At 48.8% G+C, this 26,667-nt stretch overlaps 1 protein-coding gene across 1 annotated transcript in view; it reads right to left on the bottom strand.

Moving 5' to 3' along the window:
* Positions 1–5,373: 5,373 nt before the first annotated feature.
* The window catches only part of LOC139275923 (ATP-binding cassette sub-family G member 4-like), a 163,514-nt gene continuing 142,220 nt past the window's right edge, over positions 5,374–26,667 (bottom strand). The window contains exons 9-15 of the mRNA XM_070893141.1: positions 25,832–25,974; positions 22,735–22,833; positions 15,514–15,682; positions 13,817–13,917; positions 11,188–11,346; positions 9,061–9,179; positions 5,374–5,599 (exon numbers count right to left, since the gene is read on the bottom strand). Of these exons, the coding sequence (XP_070749242.1) occupies positions 5,374–5,599; positions 9,061–9,179; positions 11,188–11,346; positions 13,817–13,917; positions 15,514–15,682; positions 22,735–22,833; positions 25,832–25,974 (1,016 nt within the window). The remainder of the gene's footprint in view (positions 5,600–9,060; positions 9,180–11,187; positions 11,347–13,816; positions 13,918–15,513; positions 15,683–22,734; positions 22,834–25,831; positions 25,975–26,667) is intronic.

Below are 26,667 nucleotides of genomic sequence, written 5' to 3' on the forward strand. Positions count from 1 at the left end.
GAACCCTCCACGTGTTGCTCCGATGGGTCCCACCAGGATTGTTAACCAATCCTGCTCTGCATGTACAATCTACTCCTGTTAATTCCAAGTTGCTTTTCCGCTCGATAAAGAGTTTGAATTAAGCACCCGTAATGAAACGGCGCAGGAATTTTTGTTGTTGTTGTTATTCTTGCTCCATTTCAATGTGAATTAACCGATAACGCAGATTAAGCAACTTCGAATTAAAGGCCGATTGCTTTGTGTTCCAATTTCTGATCTCCTGCAATTGTGTGCTTCAGTTTCTTTTCGACAAGAGAGTCTTAGAACTAGGTTGCCCTGATGATGAGGCTCCATCTTTAATGATTGCAAAGAGTTAATTCAAAAGTTGCTCGGATAGTCCGGCACCAGAAAGCACGAGCTTTCAAATAATTGTATGATACAAATGGGTCTCATGAACGTGCTGAATTCTTTGACATCCTTGCAGACTGTTTAGCTCTATATACACATATATGGCAGTTAAATCTCACAATTGCATTGATCCTGCAAATACAAAGAGGCAGTTTCCTTCTTGACAGGCTCGCACGGATTATATTTGTAAATCCTCTTGGTTCCTGAAGAACACTTAGCGTCTCGTGTCGCGTTCAAATTTCTCTAAACTTACATTCAGCAAATATATAAAAAAGATACGATGAACCTGTATAAAACACTGGTTCGGCCTCAACTGTAGTATTGTGTCCAATTCTGGGCACCGCATTTTAGGAAGGGTGTGAAGGTCTTAGAGAGGGTGCAGCAAAGATTTATAAAGAATGGTTCCAGGGATGAGGGACTTCAGTTGCGATGATAGACTGGAGAAGCTAGGGTTGTTCTCCTTGGAGCAGAGAAGGTTGAAACTTATAAAATAATCAGGGGGCTCGACAAGGTGGATGCAGAGAGGATATTTCCATTCATAAGGGAAACTAAAACTAGGAGACATAGTCTTAGAATAAGGGGCCGCTCATTTAAAACTGAGAAATTTCTTCTCAGAGGGTTGTAAATCTGTGGAATTCTCTGCCCCAGAGAGCTGTGGAGACTGGGTCATTGAATATATTTAAGGCGGAGATAGACTGATTTTTGAGCGGTAAGGGAGTAAAGGGTTATGGGGAGCGGGCAGGGAAATGGAGCTGAGGCCAAGATCAGATCGGCCATGATCTTATTGAATGGCGGAGCAGGCTCGAGGGGCCAGATGGCCGACTCCTGTTCCTATTTCTTATGTTCTTATTTGATGGAGGTGTTCAAAATCTGGACAGAGTAGATAGAGAGAAACTGTTCCCAGTGGTGGAAGGGTCGAGAACCAGAGGACACAGATTGAAGGTGAATGGCAAAAAAACCAGAGGCGACATGAGGAAAAATGTTTTTACGCAGCGAGTGGTTAGGATCTGGAATGCCCTACTGTCAAAAGGGAGTTGGATAAGTACTTGAAGGAAAAAAAATAGCAGGGCTACGGAGAAAGGGCAGAGGAGTGGGACTAGCTGAAGTGCTCTTGCAGAGATAGTAGGACACCGAGCAATGTAGAGGAACAAAGAGACCTGGGAGTCCTTGTCCGTAGATCCCTTAAGGTCGCAAGCCAGATAGATAAGGTGGTTAAGAAGCCATATGGAATGCTTGCCTTTATTAGCTGAGGCATAGAATATAAGAGCAGGGGAGGTTATGCTTGAATTGTATAAAACACTAGTTAGGCCACAGCTGGAGTACTGCGTGCAGTTCTGGTCACCGCATTACAGGAAGGACGTGATTGCACTGGAGAGGGTGCAGAGGAGATTTACGAGGATGTTGCTGGAAGTGGAAAATCTTAGCTATGGAGACAAATTGGATACGCTGGATTTGTTTTCCATGGAACAGAGGATGAGGGGAGACCTCATTGAGGTGTATAAAATTATGAGGGGCCGAGATAGAGTGGATAGAAAGGGCCTATTTCCCTTAGCCGAGGGGTCAACAACCAGGGGGCATAGATTTAAAGTAATTGGTAGAAGGTTTAGAGGGGATTTGAGGGGAAATTTCTTCATGCAGAGGGTGGTGGGGGTCTGGAACTCACTGCCTGAAAGGGTGGTAGAGGCAGAAACCCTCACCACATTTGAAAAGTACTTGGATGTGCACATGAAGTGCCGTAACCTGCAGGGCTACGGACCCAGAGTTGGAAAGTGGGATTAGGCTGGATAACCTCTTGTTGGCCGGCACGGACACGACGGGCCGAAATGGCCTCCTTCCATGCTGTAAACTTCTATGATTCTAAATAAATAAAAGTCCCGACCGCCTGAAACATACAAGACGGGTCACACGTATGGAATGGTGGCCGAAGGACATGGGGGGAGCCAAAGGGCTTGGATCTGAGAGTTGCTAGTACAAATCGAGATGTTTGAATGGTGTTTGGAATATGATGGTTCCGTTAGATATTGGGGACCATTGGAGAGTTCATGCCAAGGAAGTCAACTGGTCAAAGTTGTACAACATCGATATGGGAGGTTTGCTTGATTTACCGTTCTTGATGAGGAAGGGTCTGGTAGGAAGAATATTTACAGAATCTTTCCTTGAGAGATAACTTAGGTTGTGCAGAGTCCATGAGAGAGTAGGTTGTACATGGTCTGTGGAAACAAGGGGGCTGATGGTTCAAATGGCATTCGTTTTGCTCCATAATTCCCATGACACTTTTCTGGCTTAAATACACAACAGTGAATGCTGGGTAGTTAAATGGTTATTTGGGGGGAGAAAAGAAAGAAAGACTTGGATTTATATAGCACCTTTCACGACCACCGGATGTCACAAAGCGCTTTACAGCCAATGAAGTATTTTTGGAGTGCAGTCACTGTTGTAATGTGGGAAGGGGGAGATTGAAAGGACCATTGCCAAAATGTCACCGTATGTTAAACTGCCTCATGTTCTACTTGGGGAGAGAGGACATCTTATACGCACTAAACGCCCGGGCCTAAATTCACATTTAGGACCCTGCTGGGCGGAGTCGGGAGATTTCACAATCAAGGAGTTGGGCTCAAGTGCGTGACTAAAGATACAAAATGAAGGAGGAACAAATTTGGAGCAATGACTCTGGCAATAAAAATATTTGCGGAGAAGACAAAAGTGCGTGACCAAGATGGCGACTGTGGGAGATACAATACGAGCTGTACGAGCCTGTAATAGGGACACCGCTCTTCTAAGAATTTAAACTCAAGTGTATTGAAATTCAAATGGTAAAACTGTACAAGCAAACAGTCTCCCACACCACAGTCTGTTACACCGATGAGGTCAAAGGATCGTTAACGCTTTGACTGAAAAATACTGCAGTGCCGTGACACACAAAGCTTCACAACGATATTGCTGACTAAGTTATTTCGTATATTACAAGGTGAGGACATTGCCATGAGTTTGCATGCTTCATGGAGATGTCACATGATAATTACAGGAACTTTAAAAAAAAGTGTAACTGTTCTGAACCCATTTTGTCACAACGAGATACCGATTATTAATCGTGTCACACTGGACCTACAGAAGGGTGACAGACACCATCTTCTGCTTTGCCTATACACTCAATTCCATACTTGATAAATTATCATTCTATGGGATAAACATAAAATACACTACGAAGACCTGGACATGCTTTATATTCTATTCATGGCACTGACACTGACTCACATGGATTTTGTTGTCTGTGACTAGGGTTTTCATCATTCATCAAGTCCAACCCCATAGTGTCAGAATAAGGGGCCGCCCATTTAAAACGGAAATGAGGAGGAATTTCTTCTCTCAGAGGGTCGTAAATCTGTGGAATTCTCTGCCTCAAAGAGCTGTGGAGGCTGGGTCATTGAATATATTTAAGGTGGAGATAGACAGATTTTTGAACGATAAAAGAGAGAGGCGTGCAGAAAGAAAGATTTCTCGCACTTTAAAGACAGACGTTCGGTTTTGCAGGATGCATTTTAGAAATTTCCGCATCATCGAACGGGAAATCCGGATGCGTCCGGTTCGAAAGCCGACGTGATTCCACTCACGAGTTCACAGATCACTGTTGGCAAAGGAATCTCGTGAGTCTTCATAGAGTGCTCATGAGGGGCGCAAATCTGCGACACTGAGGAGTGCAGCTCACCGATGCGTCACAATGTGGCCGAGAGTCCGCAAGGCCAACCCCATAGTTTCAGAATAAGGGGCCGCCCATTTAAGACGGAGATGAGGAGGAATTTCTTCTCGTGAATCTTTGCAATTCTCTACCCCAGAGAGCTGTCATTGAATATATTTAAGGTGGAGATAGAAAGATTTTTGAACGATAAGGGAGTCAAGGGTTATGGGGAGCGGGCAGGGAAGTGGAATGGCAAAAACCCAAAATAGCAGATTTTTAACCAAAGATTGAAATTTTGAAAGTAATGGCGGCATTTTAAGATGTAAGCACCGCGGTGAATAAAGACGTCAGTGCGCATTGCGATACGGCAACGCCAAGTAGGCGGGTTGGGGGGGAGGTGGTCTGTCACTCGACCAGAATGTTCCAGAACAAATATGGCTGGAAGTTAAGATCAGACAAACTGTGGTGTGGGGGAAGAGAAATGTTTGTGTTCTTCAGACCTATTGAATAACTAAAGACAAAGATTTTCAAATACCAAAATAAAAAAAATAATACTAATACAAAATTCTGTAAAAATTGTTCACGCTACAATTGTTCTAAAGGTTTAACACATTCAAGACTGTACTTTTTTGAAATATACTTTTTGAAATTTCAAAAACTAATATAGACTTTCCACAATGCCTGTTATTATAACATTTAAAGCCTAGTTTGTTTATGCCATTGCATCTTCTTTTTTTAAACTTACAATTATTATAATTTGACAAGACGTGCTATACGCGAACATGCCCCGGGTGAGAGAGTAAAACACAAATTGTCCTACAAAAACTGTGCTTAGTAACAATCCTGTTCGAAAATCAAAATTTCATTATTTGTTTTTTGTTAAAAAAAAAGAAAAATCCAGCAGCTTTAGAGAAGCATATAACTAACAATTCACAAACAGGGCTTCTTCAAACACACGTACGGAGTAGATGGGACATTCTGGCATTGTCACTATGCAGAAGGCCAAAGCAGAGTTTATTTGATTACACAGTTCCCGAAGGTTGTTTTCTCTGACAAACTGTCAAGATGGGCGAGAATTAATTTTAAAAATTCAATAAAATAAGTGGAGTGGTAAAAATTAAAATCATAAAACCAAAAGGCCCATCACAAGCCATCGTTTGAAGTTTTTTTTTTTAAAGATTACAGTTCAGGCTTTGAGGCCTACTGCTCGGGCCCAATACAGGCCCCACATCCTTTGCGAAAACTGGATCCTGTTCACCGACAATGCGACCGAACGCTGCAGAATATTCACCTGCAATGCGGTTATCTCTCTATCTCTCGGACTTGACTTTGTATCGCAGGACGAGGTAGGCCATGAGACGCAAAATAATGAAAAAAATACCAAGGACGATGAAATCCATATAAAGCTTTGCGTCCTGCACATCCAACACTTGCAAAACTTTCTTTGGTTCCTTAAAAGGACAAAATTCGGTGTTGCACGTCAGATTTTTCCTGTCCAGTCCATATATTGACAAGATGACACCCTCGAAGCCATACCTGTTTCACCGAGAGAAGGAATGAGCAAATGGGTACTGTTACTCTTCTAAAATGAGCTGAACTTGCATTTTGTTCACTTTATACCGCAGAACTCCCCAAAATGACCCCAATAGAATGCCTCAACTCCTACATTATCCTGGGACAGCTCCTCACCCCACCCTCGGGTAAGCTAGGCTCAACGGCACAAGTTGGCACTTTCACAGGGGCCGATGTTCATCACCTCACCGCCTGCTGCCGCCGACATTCCTCCTGAAGACCCGCCCAGTGCCACTTTCGGGGCGGCCTGGAGCGGGCGGGAGGGGCGAGCCGCCGGGAACCGCCCGCGGACGTCAGCGGACGGCCGAGTGGCGCAACTGAGCTCCCGCCCGCCCAGCTCCCAGATTCCTGCGGGCGGGAGTCGGCGGGAGAACGGGGGGGGGGGCGGGCCGCTGGCTGGAGGCCGGTCTGTCCCCCCGACGGTCAGTCTGATGAACCTGACAAAAAAGGTAAGCGAACATTTTAATACTTTTTTTCCACCGCGACTTACCTGCGTGGGGTCCCCTGAAGGTCTTCCGGTAGTTTTTTTATTTTTTTTACTGTTGATTTTTATTTTCAGGTCCTCGACCCTCCGTGGGCCCGACTCCATCCTCGGCGGCACTTGGGCAGCGAGCGCCTCTGCCGCCGAGAATGAGAGCTCCCGCCCGCTGCCGCCCAGATTGGCGGCGTACGTCGTCCATTTGCTGACCTTCGAGGGACTTCGGCGATGAATATCCCGCCCAAAGTACCGTCCGGTACCTCGGCGGCCATCGGCGGCACTTTGGGCGGCACTCGAGCGGGCGGGGGCCTTGCTGGAAATTGGCTCCACAGTGTCTAAGCTTATGCAATCTCATTGCGTCAATGGCAACTCAGGGAAAGCTAGATAAGCACATGCGGATATGCTGATAGGGTTAGATAGAGGGGTGGGTGGAGGCTCGGGTGGAGCATAACAACTCCAAGGAACTTCACAGGAGTATCATGCGATAAAAATTCTACACCGAGCCGCATAAGCACAAATTAGCGCAGGTGTTTGGTCAAAGAGGTAGGTTTTAAGGAGCGTTTTGAAGGAGGAAAGAGAGGTAGAGAGACGGAGAGGTTTAGGCAGGGAGTTCCAGAGCTTGGGGCCCAGGCAACAGAAGGCACGGCCACCGATGGTCGAGCGATTACAATCAGTGATGCTCAGCAGGGCAGAATTAGAGGAGCGCAGACATCTCGGGGGGGTTGTGGGGCTGGAGGAGATTACAGAGATAGGGAGGGGCGAGACCATGGAGGGATTTGAAAATAAGGATGAGAATTTTGAAATCGAGGTGTTGCTTAACTGAGAGCCAATGTATGGGTGAGCGGGACTGGGTGCGAGTTAGGACACGGGGCAGGCGAGTTTTGGATCCCCGCTAGTTTACGTTGTGTGGAATGTGGGAGACCATAACACTGCTGACCGATTGGCCTGTTTCTGTGCTGTACACTCAATGTAATTCTAGGTAACTCAGCTGGGACCAATACAGTTGACCTCAGCATTCTTGGATTTTGGAGGGGGGGGGACAGGGAAATCGGGCAGGATTCTCTTTCCCAATCACAACAACAAAGCAACAACTTGCATTCTTTTAGCGCCTTTAACGTAGCAAAGCGCCCCAAAGCGCTACACTAGTGCGTTATCAATCAAAATTTGACGAGCTTTGAAGAAGCTGACCCAAAACTTGGTCAAAGAGGAAGGTTTTAAGAAGCATCTTAAAGGAGGAGAGGTAGAGAGACGGAGAGGTTTAGGGAGGAATTTCCAGAACTCAGGACTCAGGCAGCTGAAGGCACGGCCACCGATGGCCACCAATGGTGGAGCGATTAAAATCAGGACTGCTCAAGAGGCCAGAACTGGAGGAGGGCAGAGATCTCGAAGACTTGTGGGGCTGGAGGAGGTGACAGAGATATGGAAGGGGCGAGGCCATGGAGGGATTTGGAAACAAGGTTGAGAATTTAAAAAATTTGAACCCACAACCTTCTGACTCAGAGGCAAGGGTGCTACCCACTGACGGCTGACAATAGGTTGAAAAGAGCAAGAGAGTCGATGAGATGAATCGGGAAATAGTAGTTCGATGACCCCAATCCTGGGGTTGAAAAGCTTGAAGCTTGTAGGAGAAAGAGATTGGGGAAAGTGCAGTTTTGAAGTCCCAGGGAAGACCAAGTTAGAGTAATAATAATAATAATAATTACTTTTATTTATATAGCGCCTTTAACGTAGTAAAACATCCCAAGGCGTTTCACAGCAGTGTTACAGACAATCAGATAAATTTGACACCGAGCCACAAAAGAATTAAGGCAGATTAAATTAAGGTTAGTTAAAGAGGTAGGTTTTAAGGAGCGTCTTAAAGGAGAAAAGAGAGGTGGAGAGGCGGAGAGGTTTAGGGAGGAAGTTCCAGAGCTTAGGGCCCAAACAGCTGAAGGCACGGCCACCGATGGTTGAGCAGTTATAATCTGGGATGTTCAAGTGGGCAGAATTAGAGGAGTGCAGACTCCTCCTGTGGTGTTGTGAGCTTACAGAGATAGTGAGGGGCGAGGCCATAGTGAGAGTTGTAAACAAGGATGACAATTTAGAAATCGAGGTGTTGTTTAACCGAGATGAGTAGGAGATGTGTCTCAATTACGTGATCGCAAGTCTGCAGGTTGGAAGGTGAGCAGGTAAGATTTGGAACGTAGGAGGGACAAGAAAGGGAAGAAGAGAGGAGATATTAATACCTTTGGTCGCCTGAGGAAGAGAGTGTTTGAAGACCAGGACCTCAAATCTGGCCTCAAGCTTATGGTTTACAGGGCTGTAGTGATATCTGCCCTCCTGTATGGCTCAGAGACGTGAACCATATACAGTAGACACCTCCAATCGCTGGAGAAATACCACCAACGATGTCTCCGCAAGATCCTGCAAATCCCCTGGGAGGACAGACGCACCAACGTCAGTGTTCTCGATCAGGCCAACATCCCCAGCACATCGAAGCACTGACCACACTCGACCAGCTCCGCTGGGCAGGGCCACATTGTCTGCATGCCCGACACAAGACTCCCAAAGCAAGCGCTCTACTCAGAACTCCTACACGGCAAGCGAGCCTCAGGTGGGCAGAGGAAAAGTTACAGGGACACCCTCAAAGCCTTCTTGATAAAGTGCAACATCCCCACCGACACCTGGGAGTCCCTGGCCCAAGACCGCCCTAAGTGGAGGAAGAGCATCCGGGAGGGCGCTGAGCACCTCGAGTCTCGTCGCTGAGAGCATGCAGAAAACAACGCATGCAGCGGAAGGAGCGTGCGGCAAACCAGACTCCCCACCCACCCTTTCCTCCAACCACTGTCTGTCCCACCTGTGACAGAGACTGTAATTCCCGTATTGGAATGTTCAGTCACTTGAGAACTCACTTTTAGAGTGGAAGCAAGTCTTCCTTGATGAGTGATAAAAGAGAGAAAACATGTACCTGACGTAAGAGACGTAGGAACTCCATTGCAGGTAGGTGGGGATCGTGTCAAAGCTAACAAAGAATCCAGAGAATAGGAGCACTGGAATGGCAGTGACTGGACCCACAAACGTGGCCACCTGCAGGTGGAACAAAATATTACAATTAAAAGCACACAATACACGCTACAATGGTAAATTGACAACTAATTGAGATATAATTTACATGTAATACATATTGAGACATGCTTCTAAGGTTTTAAGTTCAGATTCAGAACATTGCGTTCAGTTGGGTGGGACGGTGCATTGGAGGCAGTTCAGAAAAGGTTCACTCACGTTGATTCCTGGGATGAAGGGGTTGTGTTATAAGGAAAGGTTGAGCAGGTTGGAGTTTCGAAGAATGAGAGGTGATCTTATTGATACATGTAAGATTCTGAGGGGGCTCAACAGAGTAGATGCAGACAGGATGTTTCCCCTCGTGGGGGAATTTAGAACTAGGGGGGCATAGTTTCAGAATAAGGGGTCGCCCATTTAAGACGGAGATGAGGAGGAATTTCTTCTCTCAGCAGGTCGTGAATCTTTGGAATTATCTGCCCCAGAGAGCTGTGGAAGCTGGGTCATTGACTATATTTAAGGTGGAGATAGGCAGATTTTTGAACGATAAGGGAGTCAAAGGTTATGGGGAGCGGGCAGGGAAGTGGAGCTGAGTCCATGATCAGATCAGCCATGATCTTATTGAATGGCGGAGCAGGCTCGAGGGGCTGAATGGCCGACTCCTGCTCTTATGTCTTATGTTTTTATGTTGGGTTTATGCCCTGATTCCGTGTGTGATCTCAGCTGTCCTGTAAGGGGAGTCACCAAGCAAAGGCCTTCCCCAGGGGAATTTCAAGTTTGTGTGCAGGATGTTACCTGCACAATATGCAATTTTATCCCCCCAATAAATTCCTCGATAATTTATTAAAAAAGACCTGCATTTATATAGCGCCTTTCATGACCTCAGGACGTCTCAAAGCGCTTTACAGCCAACGAAGTACTTTTGGAGTGTAGTCACTGTTGTAATGTAGGAATTAGAGCAGCCAACTTGCGCACAGCAAGCTCCCACAAACAGCAATGACCATAATCTGTTTTTGTTATGTTGTCTAAGCATTAAAAATTGGCCAGGACACCAGAGATAACTCCCCTGCTCTTCTTTGAAAGAGTGCCGTGGGATATTTTACATCCACCTGAGAGGGCAGACGGGGCCTCAGTTTAACATCTCATCCGAAAGACGGCACCTCCGACAGTGCGGCGCTCCCTCAGTATTGCCCCTCCGACAGTGCGGCGCTCCCTCAGTACTGCCCCTCCGACAGTGCGGCACTCCCTCAGTACTGCCCCTCCGACAGTGCGGCGCTCCCTCAGTACTGCCCCTCCGACAGTGCGGCGCTCCCTCAGTACTGCCCCTCCGACAGTGCGGCGCTCCCTCAGTACTGCCCCTCCGACAGTGCGGCGCTCCCTCAGTACTGCCCCTCCGACAGTGCGGCGCTCCCTCAGTACTGCCCCTCCGACAGTGCGGCGCTCCCTCAGTACTGCCCCTCCGACAGTGCGGCGCTCCCTCAGTACTGCCCCTCCGACAGTGCGGCACTGGAGCATCAGCCTAGATTTTTTTTGTGCTCAGGTTTCCGGTGCGAGACTTGAACCCACAACCTTCTGACGCAGAGCAAGAGTGATACCCACTGAGCCACAGTTGACACTAAAGGGTAATAGGGTAAAGAAGGAGACACCTGTTCCACTGGCAGAAGGGTCGGTAACCAGGGGAGACAGAGTTAAGGTGATTGGTAAAAGAAACAGTGATGAGCTGAGGGGAATAATGTTTACGCGGCGAGTTGTTGTGATCTGGAACGCGCTGCCTGAAAGGGCGGTGGAAGCAGATCCAATTATAACTTTCAGAAGGGAATTGGATAAATACTTGAAGGGGGGAAATTTGCAGGACTTTGGGGAAAGAGCAGGGCGGGGGGATGGGGGGGGGGAAAGTGGACTTAATCGGATCGCTCTTTCAAAGAGCCGGCACAGGCACGATGGGCGGAATGGCCTCCTCCTATGCCGTATTGTCACGCGACTGACGATCTCTGGGGGACTTGGTGTGATTTCTGTCCCGAGGCGGAGCAGTTACCTGTAAAGATGTGGAGGCAGCGCCAATCAGGAGTCCGAGTGACTGGGCCACTAATGCCGTCGCCGTGGCAAGGGAGGCAAACAAGAGGAACCGCAAAGCTTCAGGGGGCTGTGCTGTCATCCAGTACACAATGCTGCAGTACACGATTGGGCAGATCACCTGCAGGAGGAAGCACATGGGTTTTACCGTGGGACTGGCCAACCTTTCCGTCAGAGTTCTGCCCAGGAAGCTCTCACGCATCACTTCCTGCTTTCAACTTCGAAAATCATTCAACTTTATTGCTGTGGCAAACAGATACAACGTCGGTACGTTAAACAGTAGAAAAGCAAATTATAATTTAAATGGAGAAAGATTGCAAAGTGCTGCAGTGCAGAGGGACCTGGGGATCCTTTTGCATGAAACACAAAACGTATGTATGCAGGTACAGCAAGTGATCAGGAAGGCAAATGGAATGTTGGCCTTTTTTGCAAGGGGGATGGAGTATAAAAGCAGAGAAGTCCTGCTACAACTGTACAGGGTATTGGTGAGGCCACACCTGGAGTACTGCGTACAGTTTTAGTCTCCGTATTTGGAGACTGTTCAGAGAAGGCTCACTAGGTTGATTCCGGAGATGAGCGGGTTGACTTAACATAGAAACATAGAAAATAGGTGCAGGAGTAGGGTAGGTTGAGTAGGCTGAGCCTATACACATCGGAGTTCAGAAGAATGAGAGGTGATCTTATCGAAACATATAAGATAATGAGGGAGCTCGACAAAGTGGATGCAGAGGGGATATTTCTACTCATAGGGGAAACTAAAACTAGGGGGCATAGTCTCAGAATCAGGGGCTGCCCATTTAAAACTGAGATGAGGAGGAATTTCTTCTCTCAGAGGGTTGTAAATCTGTGCAATTTCTGTCCCAGAGAGCTGTGGAGGCTGGGTCATTGAATATATTTAAGGTGGAAATAGACAGATTTTTGAGCGATACGTGAATAAAGGGTTATGGGGAGTGGGCGGGGAAGTGGAGCTGAGTCCATGATCAGATCAGCCATGATCTTATTGAATGGTGGAGCAGGCTCGAGGGGCCAAATGGCTGACTCCTGCTCCTATTTCTTATGTTCTTATGTTAGTAGACCTTTCAGTACACAGTGCTAGTCCCAGGACAGGGCTGCCCTATCTGTCAAGCGAAGAGCCCAGGGATGACTTATTGGGTCTACCTTGAGGCAGATGCCGAGGCAGGCGTGGGATTGTGGCTTCAGTTAGAAACACAAGCGGCGACGGAACTGCCCCGCGCCCAGCTTTGGGCACATCATTTGAATCAAAAGAAAACTTAGCACCCGGCGAGACGGGCCACTAAATCGCGCGGAATTGGGGTCTTAACGCAAAGAAATGTGTGGGGCGGTGACGGGCCGTGACTCTCCATGCCGCTCTGAGCGCATCAGAAAAGATGGCGGTCGCCATACTGCCACCTTCCCCCGCGAAGAGCTGTCAGTGGTATCGTCCAGCGGGAGGGGCAATCTCCCCCTCGGGGCGATAAGGAGTCGCCACGCACTCCGATGGCGTCAACGCCTGCGCTGGAACTCTAATCGCGGGGTGCGACGCGAAGCCCTTTTCGCGCGCCAAGCCTGGGGGGTAATTCTGGGGCGGGGACAGCGGGGGGCACTGTGGCTGCCTCGCCGGGCCAAAGCACTTTAGCGCCCCCTAACGGGCCTTTCTCAGAGGGGCAATTTCAGCCCCAAAAAGTCTGTTGCACAGAGGGAGGCCATTCAGCCCATCGTATCTGTGCCAAATCTTTGTTAGAGCAATGTAAAACTCCCGCGTGCTCCCCTATCGCCTCTGCTTCAAATATCTATCCAATTTTCTGTTAAAGGAAGTAACGGCCTCTGTCTCAAGCAATCCATGCTCCTAATAAACCTCTGTCTAGATAAATTTCTTCTAAACTCTCTCCTTACTCTCTCAGTGATGATTTCACAGTTGATCCTTTGTTACTGAATCCCCTAAACCAGAGGAAATAATGTTTCCCCATTCACTCCATCAAAACCCGACTTAATCTTAAAAAGAAATGTATATTAAATCTCCATGCTACACTGGAAATAATGCCAGTATTCCTGTGCATAACCTCAAAATCAGAACCAGCCGGTTCAGGAGAGATGTTAGAAACATAGAAACATAGAAAATAGGTGCAGGAGTAGGCCATTCGGCCCTTCGAGCCTGCACCGCCATTCAATGAGTTCATGGCTGAACATGCAACTTCAGTACCCCATTCCTGCTTTCTCGCCATACCCCTTGATCCCCCTAGTAGTAAGGACTACATCTAACTCCTTTTTGAATATATTTAGTGAATCAGGAAACGCTTCTTCACACAAAGGAAGTTAAGAGTGTGGAACTCTGTGCCACAAAAAGCGATAGATGCCCGTTCAATTAATACTTTTAAATCGGAGATCGATAGATTTTTGTTAGCCAAGGATATGGAGCCAATGGGGGTGGATGGAGTTAAGATGCAGATCAGTCCCAATCTCACTGAATGGCGGAGCAGGCTCGAGGGGCTGAATGGCCTCCTTCTGTCCCGGTGTACTTCACTATGGTCACACAGTTTCAATTTAATACTTATTCAATGGCAAAAGGTAGTAGATATTTAAGCAATACATACTTGAAAAGGAACATCGGCCATAGTTTTTGCCAAGTAGTAGGCCTTGAGGCTGTACCAGTAGTTGAGGTGCTCCCGCAGAAAAACGGACATCTCGAGTGGAACTGAAACAAGAGAGAAGGTGAGCGACCGAGATTTCCCTCTGCCAAGGTTTTAAATAACTAATAAAGACCGGTCTCTGTTTACAGTACTATGGGGTCGAAATTCGTTATGGCCGTATTTGAGGCGGTGTTACCGCCCGAGTGCTGACTTTACTGCCGGGCGTTAGGCACAGCCTCAAAGTCCCAAACTCAGTTTTTACGGCCAAAGCTGAGAGCGTGGGAGCTCAGCTCGAGATCCGCTCTATTACCACCACTTTTTCCTGGCTGTACGGCTGCCTCCTGTTACGGCATCCGTACAAAACAAATGTTGCGACAGAGGCGTTGCACGCTGGATGACGTCACCATGCGAGTGGCGTTAGCCGGCACAGTATTGCCTCTTGGCGCCTCTGCCAAAGAGCCGACTCAATTTAAGACGAGGCGTCGACGTATAAGATTATGAGGGGGCTTGACAAGGGGGATACAAAGAGGATGTTTCCACTGATGAGGGAGACTAGAACTAGAGGGCATAATCATGGAATAAGGGGCCGCCCATTTAAAACTGAGACGAGGAGAAATTTCTTCTCTCCGAGGGTTGTAAATCTGTGGAATTTGCTGCCTCAGAGAGCTGTGGAAGCTGGGACATTGAATAAATTTAAGACAGAGATAGACAGTTTCTTAACCGATAAGGGAATAAGGGGATATGGGAAGTGGACCCGAGTCCATGATCAGATCAGCCAAGATCATATTGAATGGCGGAGCAGGCTCGAGGGGCCGTATGACCCACTCCTGCTCCTATTTCTTATGTTCTTATGAAGGTGCGCCGTTGCTACCCGTTAGCCGCCTAGTGCCAGTGCTAACGTGCGGCGTTATAAAGCGAATTTCGGCCCCTATATGCTTTAATGAAAACACTGATAGGGAATAGTCTGAATGGACGAGTAGTGAGGGGTCTGTGGATACCAAGGAATGGAGCTGGTCAACTTGGCTTAACTGTTAAAAATGAAATAACGCAAGAATGTTTTTCGCTGTCATTAATCACCTGCTAATTTACATTCTCAGCAAACGCACATTTCGCAACAAAACTGTGGGTTCCAGTCCCACTCTCAGAACTTGGGCACAAAATCGAGGCTGACACTCCCAGTGCAGTGCTGAGGGAGCGCCGCACTGTCGGAGGTGCCATCTTTCTGGTGAGACATTAAATCGAGGCCCCCTCTGCTCTCTCAGGTGGATGCAAAAGATCCCACGGCACTATTTCGAAGAAGAGCAGGGGAGTTATCCCCGGTGTCCCCGGCCAATATTTCTCCCTCAATCAACTTCACTAAAATAAACAGATAATCTGGTCATTACTGTTGCTGTCACATTGCTGTTTGTGGGAGCTTGCTGTGCATAAATTGGCTGCTGCGTCTCCTGCAGTGCAGCAGTGACTATACTACAAAAAGTATTCAATTGGCTGTAAAGTGCTTTGGGACGTCCTGCGGTTGTGAAAGGCGCTACAGAAATGCACGACTTTCTTCCCTATTATTTAATCAGCTCCACACAGGAGAATCGCAAGACAAAGTCAAAAGACACATCTATCTCGCAGGTTATGCTCAAACAGCACAAGAGAGTAAGATCTTTCCTTACAGGTCAATACTGTTGGCATCAGAGCGGCAAACATGAGGAAGAGCATGGAGAAGAAGAGGCATCCTGTGTTGTTAAAGACTTTCTCTGCCTCGTCCCCGATGTTCAGGTAGAGTAGACCGATCAGGACTCCAATGCAGATGTGGGACATGAACCGTAGGTGGGTCAGAACCTGCAGAAGACAAGATCATGAGGTCCACCGTGAGACATCCAACTGAAACGTACAATGCCTCAGTCACGTGCACGATGATTGAAACATACAAGATTCTGAGGGGGATTGACAGGGTAGATGCTGAGAGGTTGTTTCCCCCTGGCTGGAGAGTCTAGAACCAGGGGGCACAGTCTCAGGAAAAGGGGTCGGCCATTTAAGACTGAGATGAGGAGGAACTCCTTCACTCAGAGGGCCGTGAATCTTTGGAATTCTCTGCCCCAGAGGGCTGTGGATGCTGAGTCTCTGAATATATTCAAGGCTGAGATACAGATTTTTGGAGTCTAGGTGAATCAAGGGATAGGGAGATGAGGCAGGAAAGTGGAGTTAGGATTGATGGTCAACCATGATCTTATTGAATGGCGGAGCAGGCATGTGTAGGGCCCTCTAGCCTACTCCTGCTCCTATTTCTTATGTTTTTATGTTTGGCCCACACCCTGCTCAACACCCGAAATAATATATTGCATTTTCTAATTTTCTCCACTCTTGCCAGGATTTGATCCCGGAACTGCTCTCTAGTATCTTACTCGGGCGGTCATTCTTCCCGTGGGAGCCCAGACGGTGAAGCAATTGGAGTAATAAGAGGAAATGCTGGAAACACTCAGCGGGTCAGACAGCATCTGTGGAAGAGCAACCAAGGTAACGTTTCAGGTCAGGACCTTTCATCAGAACTGGGAGATGCTGGCTGTAATGTATGCACCGGGTGTGTGGAGCTGTTGCATGGTGCACCATCTTCCCGTCCGGAGGAAGTGGGGGTCCCCAGTGGAGTGCGCTCTACGCAGGAGCCCTTCTCTTTATTTATTAGGGACTTGGCCTGGAGGGTGGTGCACGGAGCAGTCCCGTGCAATCGGTTTTTAAGTTGGTTCACGGACTCCCAGGCCGCCTGTAATTTCTTCAGTCTGGAGGAGTCCGTGTTCCACGTGTTATGAGGAATGTGCGAGGTTGCAGGCCATCTTCCAATATTTGAAGCGGCTGCTCCTCAAATCCTGGTTGCACTTCTTTGGGCACCCTGTGCGGGAGGGGAGCGGGCAGGTCGGAGGGCCTCCTCGTAGGACTGCTCCTGGGCCTGGCCAAGGCGGCCATCGACCGATCCAGGCAGCGGGCGGTCGAGGGGGTCGTTCAGCCCGACTGCCTGCCTCTCTTCCGCGGTCACATCCGAGCCAGGGTGTCCCTGGAGATGGAGCACGCGGTGTCCACCGGTACGCTCACGGCCTTCCGCGAGAGGTGGGCACCGGAGGGACTGGAGTGCGTCATCATCCCCGGCAACCAAATTTCAACCACTAAGGTAAAAGTTAATTTGATTAATTTGTCGTTTTTTGTGCCCCTCTAGTAGGGGGCACTTGATTTATTGTTTTACACAAAATAGTTGTGGAGCTGTTGCATTGTGAGTGGCTCAGCCAGTCACGTGATGTTCACAAAACTCAATAAAACCCCAGTCAGGTGGGTCTAGGTCATCCACGATGAGGTATGCAGTTGTGAGCCTAGTGGATGAACTGGTGATGTGTCGTGTGATTGTTAAACCTTTGTTAATAGAAACATAGAAACATAGAAAATAGGTGCAGGAGCAGGCCATTCAGCCCTTCTAGCCTGCACTGCCATTCAATGAGTTCATGGCTGAACATGAAACTTCAGTACCCCCTTCCTGCTTTCTCGCCATAACCCTTGATCCCCCGAGTAGTAAGGACTTCATCTAACTCCCTTTTGAATATATTTAGTGAATTGGCCTCAACTACTTTCTGTGGTAGAGAATTCCACAGGTTCACCACTCTCTGGGTGAAGAAGTTTCTCCTCATCTCGGTCCTAAATGGCTTACCCCTTATCCTCAGACTGTGACCCCTGGTTCTGGACTTCCCCAACATTGGGAACATTCTTTCTGCATCTAACCTGTCTAAACCCATCAGAATTTTAAACGTTTCTATGAGGTCCCCTCTCATTCTTCTGAACTCCAGTGAATACAATCCCAATTGATCCAATCTTTCTTGATAGGTCAGTCCCGCCATCCCGGGAATCAGTCTGGTGAACCTTCGCTGCACTCCCTCAATAGCAAGAATGTCCTTCCTCAAGTTAGGAGACCAAAACTGTACACAATACTCCAGGTGTGGCCTCACCAAGGCCCTGTACAACTGTAGCAACACCTCCCTGCCCCTGTATTCAAATCCCCTCGCTATGAAGGCCAACATGCCATTTGCTTTCTTAACCGCCTGCTGTACCTGCATGCCAACCTTCAATGACTGATGTACCATGACACCCAGGTCTCGTTGCACCTTCCCTTTTCCTAATCTGTCATCATTCAGATAATAGTCTGTCTCTCTGTTTTTACCACCAAAGTGGATAACCTCACATTTATCCACATTATACTTCATCTGCCATGCATTTGCCCACTCACCTAACCTATCCAAGTCACTCTGCAGCCTAATAGCATCCTCCTCGCAGCTCACACTGCCACCCAACTTAGTATCATCCGCAAATTTGGAGATACTGCATTTAATCCCCTCGTCTAAATCATTAATGTACAATGTAAACAGCTGGGGCCCCAGCACAGAACCTTGCGGCACTCCACTAGTCACTGCCTGCCATTCTGAAAAGTACCCGTTTACTCCTACTCTTTGCTTCCTGTCTGACAACCAGTTCTCAATCCACGTCAGCACACTACCCCCAATCCCATGTGCTTTAACTTTGCACATTAATCTCTTGTGTGGGACCTTGTCGAAAGCCTTCTGAAAGTCCAAATATACCACATCAACTGGTTCTCCCTTGTCCACTTTACTGGAAACATCCTCAAAAAATTCCAGAAGATTTGTCAAGCATGATTTCCCTTTCACAAATCCATGCTGACTTGGACCTATCATGTCACCATTTTCCAGATGCACTGCTATGACATCCTTAATAATTGATTCCATCACTTTACCCACTACTGAGGTCAGGCTGACCCGTCTATAATTCCCTGTTTTCTCTCTCCCTCCTTTTTTAAAAAGTGGGGTTACATTGGCTACCCTCCACTCCATAGGAACTGATCCAGAGTCAATGGAATGTTGGAAAATGACTGTCAATGCATCCGCTATTTCCAAGGCCACCTCCTTAAGTACTCTAGGATGCAGTCCATCAGGCCCTGGGGATTTATCGGCCTTCAATCCCATCAATTTCCCCAACACAATTTCCCGACTAATAAAGATTTCCCTCAGTTCCTCTTCCTTACTAGACCCTCTGACCCCTTTTATATCCGGAAGGTTGTTTGTATCCTCCTTAGTGAATACCGAACCAAAGTACTTGTTCAATTGATCCGCCATTTCTTTGCTCCCCGTTATGACTTCCCCTGATTCTGACTGCAGGGGACCTACGTTTGTCTTCACCAACCTTTTTCTCTTTACATACCTATAGAAACTTTTGCAATCCGCCTTAATGTTCCCTGCAAGCTTCTTCTCGTACTCCATTTTCCCTGTCCTAATCAAACCCTTTGTCCTCCTCTGCTGAGTTCTAAATTTCTCCCAGTCCCCAGGTTCGCTGCTATTTCTGGCCAATTTGTATGCCACTTCCTTGGCTTTAATACTATCCCTGATTTCCCTTGATAGCCACGGTTGAGCCACCTTCCCCTTTTTATTTTTACGCCAGACAGGAATGTACAATTGTTGTACTTCATCCATGCGGTCTCTAAATGTCTGCCATTGCCCATCCACAGTCAACCCCCTAAGTATCATTCGCCAATCTATCCTAGCCAATTCACGCCTCATACCTTCAAAGTTACCCTTCTTTAAGTTCTGGACCATGGTCTCTGAAATTACTGTTTCATTCTCCATCCTAATGCAGAATTCCACCATATTATGGTCACTCTTCCCCAAGGGGCCTCGCACAATGAGATTGCTAATTAATCCTCTCTCATTACACAACACCCAGTCTAAGATGGCCTCCCCCCTAGTTGGTTCCTCAACATATTGGTCTAGAAAACCATCCCTTATGCACTCCAGGAAATCCTCCTCCACCGTATTGCTTCCAGTTTGGCTAGCCCAATCTATGTGCATATTAAAGTCACCCATTATAACTGCTGCACCTTTATTGCATGCACCCCTAATTTCCTGTTTGATGCCCTCCCCAACATCCCTATTACTGTTTGGAGGTCTGTACACAACTCCTACTAACGTTTTTTGCCCTTTGGTGTTCTGCAGCTCTACCCATATAGATTCCACATCATCCAAGCTAATGTCTTTCCTAACTATTGCATTAATCTCCTCTTTAACCAGCAATGCTACCCCACCTCCTTTTCCTTTTATTCTATCCTTCCTGAATGTTGAATACCCCTGAATGTTGCGTTCCCAGCCCTGATCATCCTGGAGCCACGTCTCCGTAATCCCAATCACATCATATTTGTTAACATCTATTTGCACAATTAATTCATCCACCTTATTGCGGATACTCCTTGCATTAAGACACAAAGCCTTCAGTCTTGTTTTATTAACACCCTTTGTCCTTTTAGAATTTTGCTGTACAGTGGCCCTTTTTGTTCTTTGCCTTGGGTTTCTCTGCCCTCCACTTTTCCTCATCTCCTTTCTGTCTTTTGCTTTTGGCTCCTTTTTGTTTCCCTCTGTCTCCCTGCATTGGTTCCCATCCCCCTGCCATATTAGTTTAAATCCTCCCCAACAGCACTAGCAAACACTCCCCCTAGGACATTGGTTCCAGTCCTGCCCAGGTGCAGACCGTCCGGTTTGTACTGGTCCCACCTCCCCCAGAACCGGTCCCAATGCCCCAGGAATTTGAATCCCTCCCTGCTGCACCACTGCTCAAGCCACGTATTCATCTGCGCTATCCTGCGATTCCTACTCTGACTATCACGTGGCACTGGTAGCAATCCCGAGATTACTACTTTTGAGGTCCTACTTTTTAATTTAGCTCCTAGCTCCTTAAATTCGTTTCGTAGGACCTCATCCCTTTTTTTGCCTATGTCGTTGGTACCAATGTGCACCACGACAACTGGCTGTTCTCCCTCCCATTTCAGAATGTCCTGCACCCGCTCCGAGACATCCTTGACCCTTGCACCAGGGAGGCAACATACCATCCTGGAGTCTCGGTTGCGGCCGCAGAAACGCCTATCTATTCCCCTCACAATTGAATCCCCTATCACTATCGCTCTCCCACTCTTTTTCTTGCCCTCCTGTGCAGCAGAGCCAGCCACGGTGCCATGAACTTGGCTGCTGCTGCCCTCCCCTGATGAGTCATTCCCCTCAACAGTACCCAAAGCGGTGTATCTGTTTTGCAGGGGGATGACCGCAGGGGACCCCTGCACTACCTTCCTTGCTCTACTCTTCCTGCTGGTCTTCCATTCCATATCTGGCTGTGGACCCTTTCCCTGCGGTAAGACCAACTCACTACACGTGATACTCACGTCATTCTCAGCATCGTGGATGCTCCAGAGTAAATCCACCCTCAGCTCCAATTCCGTAACGCGGACCGTCAGGAGCTGGAGGCGGATACACTTCCCGCACACGTAGTCGTCAGGGACACCGGAAGTGTCCCCGAGTTCCCACATGGTACAGGAGGAGCATAACACCCGACCGAGCTCTCCTGCCATGTCTTAACCCTTAGATACACTTAAACTGGTAATAACAATGTTAAACCAACTAGTTCTTAATAGCAATGTGTTGCTATGAATTCTTTAGCAAAGAACCCATGAAGCAAATACATTTTATTGGCGATGAGCAGTTTTTAAACAAGCACGGAGCCAGAGAAAAGGGGGGGGGGGGGCAAGGAAAGAACAATAGGGAAAGGTCTGTGATAGGTTGGAGGGCAGGAGATAAAATGCCCGCCAGCCAATCACAGACTTCTCCCTTTTGTTCTTTCCCCGCCCACTTTCCCCTGGCACTGTACCTGCCTAAAAGCTGTCCACCTCCAACATCTTCCAGCTCTGATGGAAGGTCATTGGCCTAGACCGTTAGCTCTGTTTCTCTCTTTCCACAGATGCTGCCCGACCTGCTGAGTGTTTCTGTTGTTAAATCAGATTTCCAGCACCCGTGGCATTTTGCTTCGGTTTCCATGAAGGTTGGGGGCGTGACTGTGACAGACACACCGACAAAGCTCAATTCTGCCCCCCGCCATCACCCAATGGATGCGGACCCTGGGAGCAAGGGCTCGGTGGGTGAGCACTCGGGAGTGTGAACGCTGGGGTGGCTCAGAGACGTGGACCATGTACAGCAGACACCTCAAGTCGCTGGAGAAATACCACCAACGCTGTCTCCGCAAGATCCTACAAATCCCCTGGGACGACAGACGCAACATCATTAAGTGTCCTCGACCAGGCCAACGTCCGCAGAATCGAAGCACTGACCACACTCGATCAGCTCCGCTGGGTCAGGCCACATCGTCCGCATGCTAGACACGAGACTCCCAAAGCAAACGCTCGACTCGGAACTCCTTCACGGCAAACGAGCCAAAGGTGGGCAGAGGAAACGTTACAAGGGACACCCTCAAAGCCTCCTTGATAAAGTGCAACATCCGCGCTGACACCTGGGAGTCCCTGGCCAAAGACCGCTCTAAGTGGAGGAAGAGAATCCGGGAGGCTGCTGAGCACCTGGAGTCTCATCGCCGAGAGCATACAGAAATCAAGCGCAGGCAGCGGAAGGAGCGTGCGGAAAATCTGTCCCACCCTCCCTTACCCTCAACAACTATCTGTCCCACCTGTGACACGGACTGTGGTTCTCGTATTGGGCTGTTCAGCCACCTAAGGACTCACTTTAAGAGTGGAAGCAAGTCTTACTCGATTCCGAGGGGCTGCCTATGATGATGATGGCAATGTCCCCACCAGGTGGTGCCTCCATTGTATCTACAGCTCCCGACTTTTTAAACTTTACTGATCCTGGCCTCAGTTGAAGAACACATTTCCTTACGGGGCGGGGGCTCACGGAATAGTTAGCAGCACGTGACCTCCCTGGCCAAACGGGAGATGGAGTGAACTGTAACCCCCCCTCCCCACCCTATCACTGAAAGTAGTTTGTAATTCGAAAACAGAGCAACGTTCTAGCTGGCCTTACCGTGTCTCTCAATATGGAAATGAAGGTTCTTCGGAAGAGAATACAAAACTGAACAAAAGAGCTGTTGGCGAAGGTGCGGCTCTCAATGGGGCCCGAGCTCTGTACAGAGAAGGAGAGAGAATCAGAAGTGCACGCTTTTGTGCTGTCATGTTGATGATTCAATTGCCGTAGAATAGATTTCCATTTTTGGCATTCAGTATCAGCATCCCCATATACACAGCCGGACGCAGGGCAATGCTATTCCAGTCGAGCACATGAGGCTTTTATTCCACTTGTTCAGGACCACCCTTCACAGCAGTGTGAACTTTCATATTTTCCACATGCTTATCAAAGCTAATGTCCGTTCCTCACGGCCAGTACTGAGGAAGCGACACACTGTTGGAGGGGCAGTACTGAAGGAATGCTGCAATGTCAGAGGGGCAGTATTGAGGGAACGCTGCACTGTCGGAGGGGCAGTACTGAGGGAGCGCTGCACTGTCGGAGGGGCAGTACTGAGGGAATGCTGCAATATCAGAGGGGTAGTACTGAGGGAACGTTGCACTGTCGGAGGGGCAGTACTGAGGGAGCGCCGCACTGTCGGAGGGGCAGTACTGAGGGAGCGCCGCACTGTCGGGGGGGGCAGTACTGAGGGAGCGCAGCACTGTCGGAGGGGCAGTGCTGAGGGAATGCTGCACTGTCGGAGGGGCAGTACTGAGGGAATGCTGCACTGTCGGAGGGGCAGTACTGAGGGAATGCTGCACTGTCGGAGGGGCAGTACTGAGGGAATGCTGCACTGTCAGAGGGGCAGTACTGAGGGAATGCTGCAATATCAGAGGGGTAGTACTGAGGGAACGTTGCACTGTCGGAGGGGCAGTACTGAGGGAGCGCCGCACTGTCGGAGTGGCAGTACTGAGGATGCGACGCACTGTCGGGGGGTCAGTACTGAGGGAGCGCGGCACTGTCGGAGGGGCAGTACTGAGGAAGCGACGCACTGTCGGGGGGGCAGTACTGAGGGAGCGCGGCACTGTCGGAGGGGCAGTACTGAGGAAGCGACGCACTGTCGGGGGGGCAGTACTGAGGGAGCGCGGCACTGTCGGAGTGGCAGTATTGAGGGAGCGCTGCACTGTCAGAGGGGCAGTACTGAGGGAGCGCTGCACTGTCAGAGGGGCAGTACTGAGGGAGCGCTGCACTGTCAGAGGGGCAGTACTGAGGGAGCGCTGCACTGTCGGGGGGGGCAGTACTGAGGGAGCGCAGCACTGTCAGAGGGGCAGTACTGAGGGAGCGCCGCACTGTCGGAGGGGCAGTACTGAGGGAATGCTGCACTGTCGAAGGTGCCACCTTTCAGATGGGATGCTAAACCGAGGCCCTGTCTGCTCTCTCAGGTGGATGTAAAAGATCCCATGGCACTATTTTGAAGAAGAGCAGGGAGTTATTCCCAGTGTCCTGGCCGATATTTATCACTCAACCAACATCACTAAAACAGACTATCTGGTCATTATCACATTGCTGATTGTGGGAGCTTGCTGTGCGCAAGTTGGCTGCCGTGTTTCCCACATTACAACAGTGACTACACTCCAAAAAGTACTTCATTGGCTGTAAAGCGCTTTGGGACGTCCCGAGGTAGTGAAAGATGCTATATCAATGTAAGTCTTTTATTGATCCAGCAATTTCTAAGCCGTTTTATTCATGGCATAGGAGAATGGGAAATGTGGTTTTATTTAATGCAACAGGCTCCAGGGTTCCCGTTAAGTGACTGCGCAGTGCTCTGGAGCTCTCACAGCCGGCTAACCAGCTTTTATTGGGAAAAAACGTACGTGCGCTGGACTTTAAATGGGCTGTGTAGTGTCTTAAAGGGGTCGCGCACCCAAAAAAAAATTAAAGTGAACTTTAACAGGCACCCATTGAAAACTCTACCAAGCTGGTGTCCTCTTGTACATCCTTCTTCATGGTGTCAAGGTACTAGTACGCAAGATCCTGCAAATCCATTGGGAGGACAGACACACCAACGTCAGTGCTCTTGCTCAGGCCAACATCCCCAGCGTCGAAGCACTGACCACACTCGACCAGCTCCGTTGGGCGGGCCACATCGTCCGCATGCCCGATACGAGACTCCCAAAACAAGCGCTCTACTCCGAGCTCCGACACGGCAAGCGAGCCCCAGGTGGGCAGGGGAAATGCTTCAAGGACACCCTCAAAGGCTCCTTGATAAAGTGCAGCATCCCCACCGACACCTGAGAATCCCTGGCCCAAGACCGCTCAAGTGGAGGAGAAGCATCCGAGAAGGCGCCAGGAGCTCGCGGAAGCCAAGCGCACACAGCGGAAGGAGCGCACAGCAACCCAAGCACCCCACCCACCCGTCCCTCCAACCACCGTCTGCCCCACCTGTGACAGAGACTGTAGGTCCCCCATTGGACTCATCGGTCACCCGAGAACTCATGGGGCTAGAATTTCCAAACAACCCGCCTGCGCCCGATTGCTGCCCAAAATACCGCTAAGATTCCCAGCATCATCTCCGGCGAGAAATTCCTCCCCAAAAAAGGAAAAAAATCTGCCCAGCGAAACAATGGCGTTGCACCCCGATTCTCGGTCAAAAAATGGAATCTTGGGCCGTTTGGGCGGTTCTTAAAGAAAATGGGCGATAATTACTAAAGATTTACACCGAGGCTGCAGGTTGGAGGAGAAAAACGCAAAAAATATTTTTTCAAAGATCATAAAATTAAAAAAATCCTAAAAACGTTCTCGGGACCCTTTTCACTTAAATCACTGCAAGAGAATTATAAAATAATGAGTAAAAAAAACAATTACTTACCTTTTTCCTTGAAGAGCTACTCACCGACCGCCCAGCTCCGCTGATCCTCGTGGGCGTTTTTTCCCAAATTACCGAGGGGTCACCGCTGAGCCAAATATCGCGCCAGAGCGATCACAGGACGGTGCACCCCAGCGGTGCCTCGAAACCGCCGGCGGAACTCAGCTGGGCAATTTCTTGCCGACCCGGTTCTCGCCCCAAAAACCGGCCGGTGAAACACTGGAAATTCTAGCCCCATTAGCGCGTTGTCCTCGACACCGCGGGAACCGCCGAGGAGAGAAAGCCGCAGGCTTGGTCCTCCCGGGTACTGACCGTCAGGCTTTGGGTCTTCCAGGTCGACGGGTCGCTCCCGTTGGACGGGTTCTTTTTTTCCGCCATGGTGCACATTCCGTCCTGCACCGCCTTGAACAGCAGAGGGTTCAAATCGCCATATTCACCCGAGGCAACTTCAATAACTGGGCAAACAAGATCAGTCGGTGCGGTCAGAAAGTAAAGTACGGATTGCAAAGCTCATTCAGATACAGCAACGGTGGTGGGGGTGGGTGTGAGGGGTGGGTGGGGAGCAGCGAGGAGCGATCAGCCAGCTACATTTCGGGCTTTGGATTCCGAGTCAGCGCCGGCTCTTTCGAAGAGCTACCCAAGTCAGTCCCACTCCCCCGCTCTCTCCCCAGATTCCTGCAAACTTTTGCTCCTTCAAGCATTTTTCCAATTCCCCTTTGAAGGTTCCTATTGAATCTACCTCCAGCGTCCTATCAGGCATCGCATTCCAAATCCTAATCACTCGTTGCATAAAAACATTTTTCCTCATGTTGCCTCTGGTTCTTTTGCTAATCGCCTTAAATCTGTGCCCTCTCATTGTCGACCCTCTGCAGTTCAGAGAAGGCTCACTCGGTTGATTCCGGAGATGAGGGGGGTTGACTTATGAGGATAGGTTGAGTAGGTTGGGCCTCTACTCATTGGAATTCAGAAGAATGAGAGGTGATCTTATCGAAACGTATAGGATTATGAGGGGGCTTGACAAGGTGGATGCAGAGAGGATGTTTCCACTGATGGGGGAGACTAGAACTAGAGGGCACGATCTTAGAATAAGGGGCCGCCCATTTAAAACTGAGATGAGGAGGAATTTCTTCTCTCAGAGGGTTGTAAAT

The sequence above is a fragment of the Pristiophorus japonicus genome, chromosome 11, assembly GCF_044704955.1.
Source record: "Pristiophorus japonicus isolate sPriJap1 chromosome 11, sPriJap1.hap1, whole genome shotgun sequence".
In the NCBI taxonomy this organism is placed as follows: Eukaryota; Metazoa; Chordata; class Chondrichthyes; family Pristiophoridae; genus Pristiophorus; species Pristiophorus japonicus.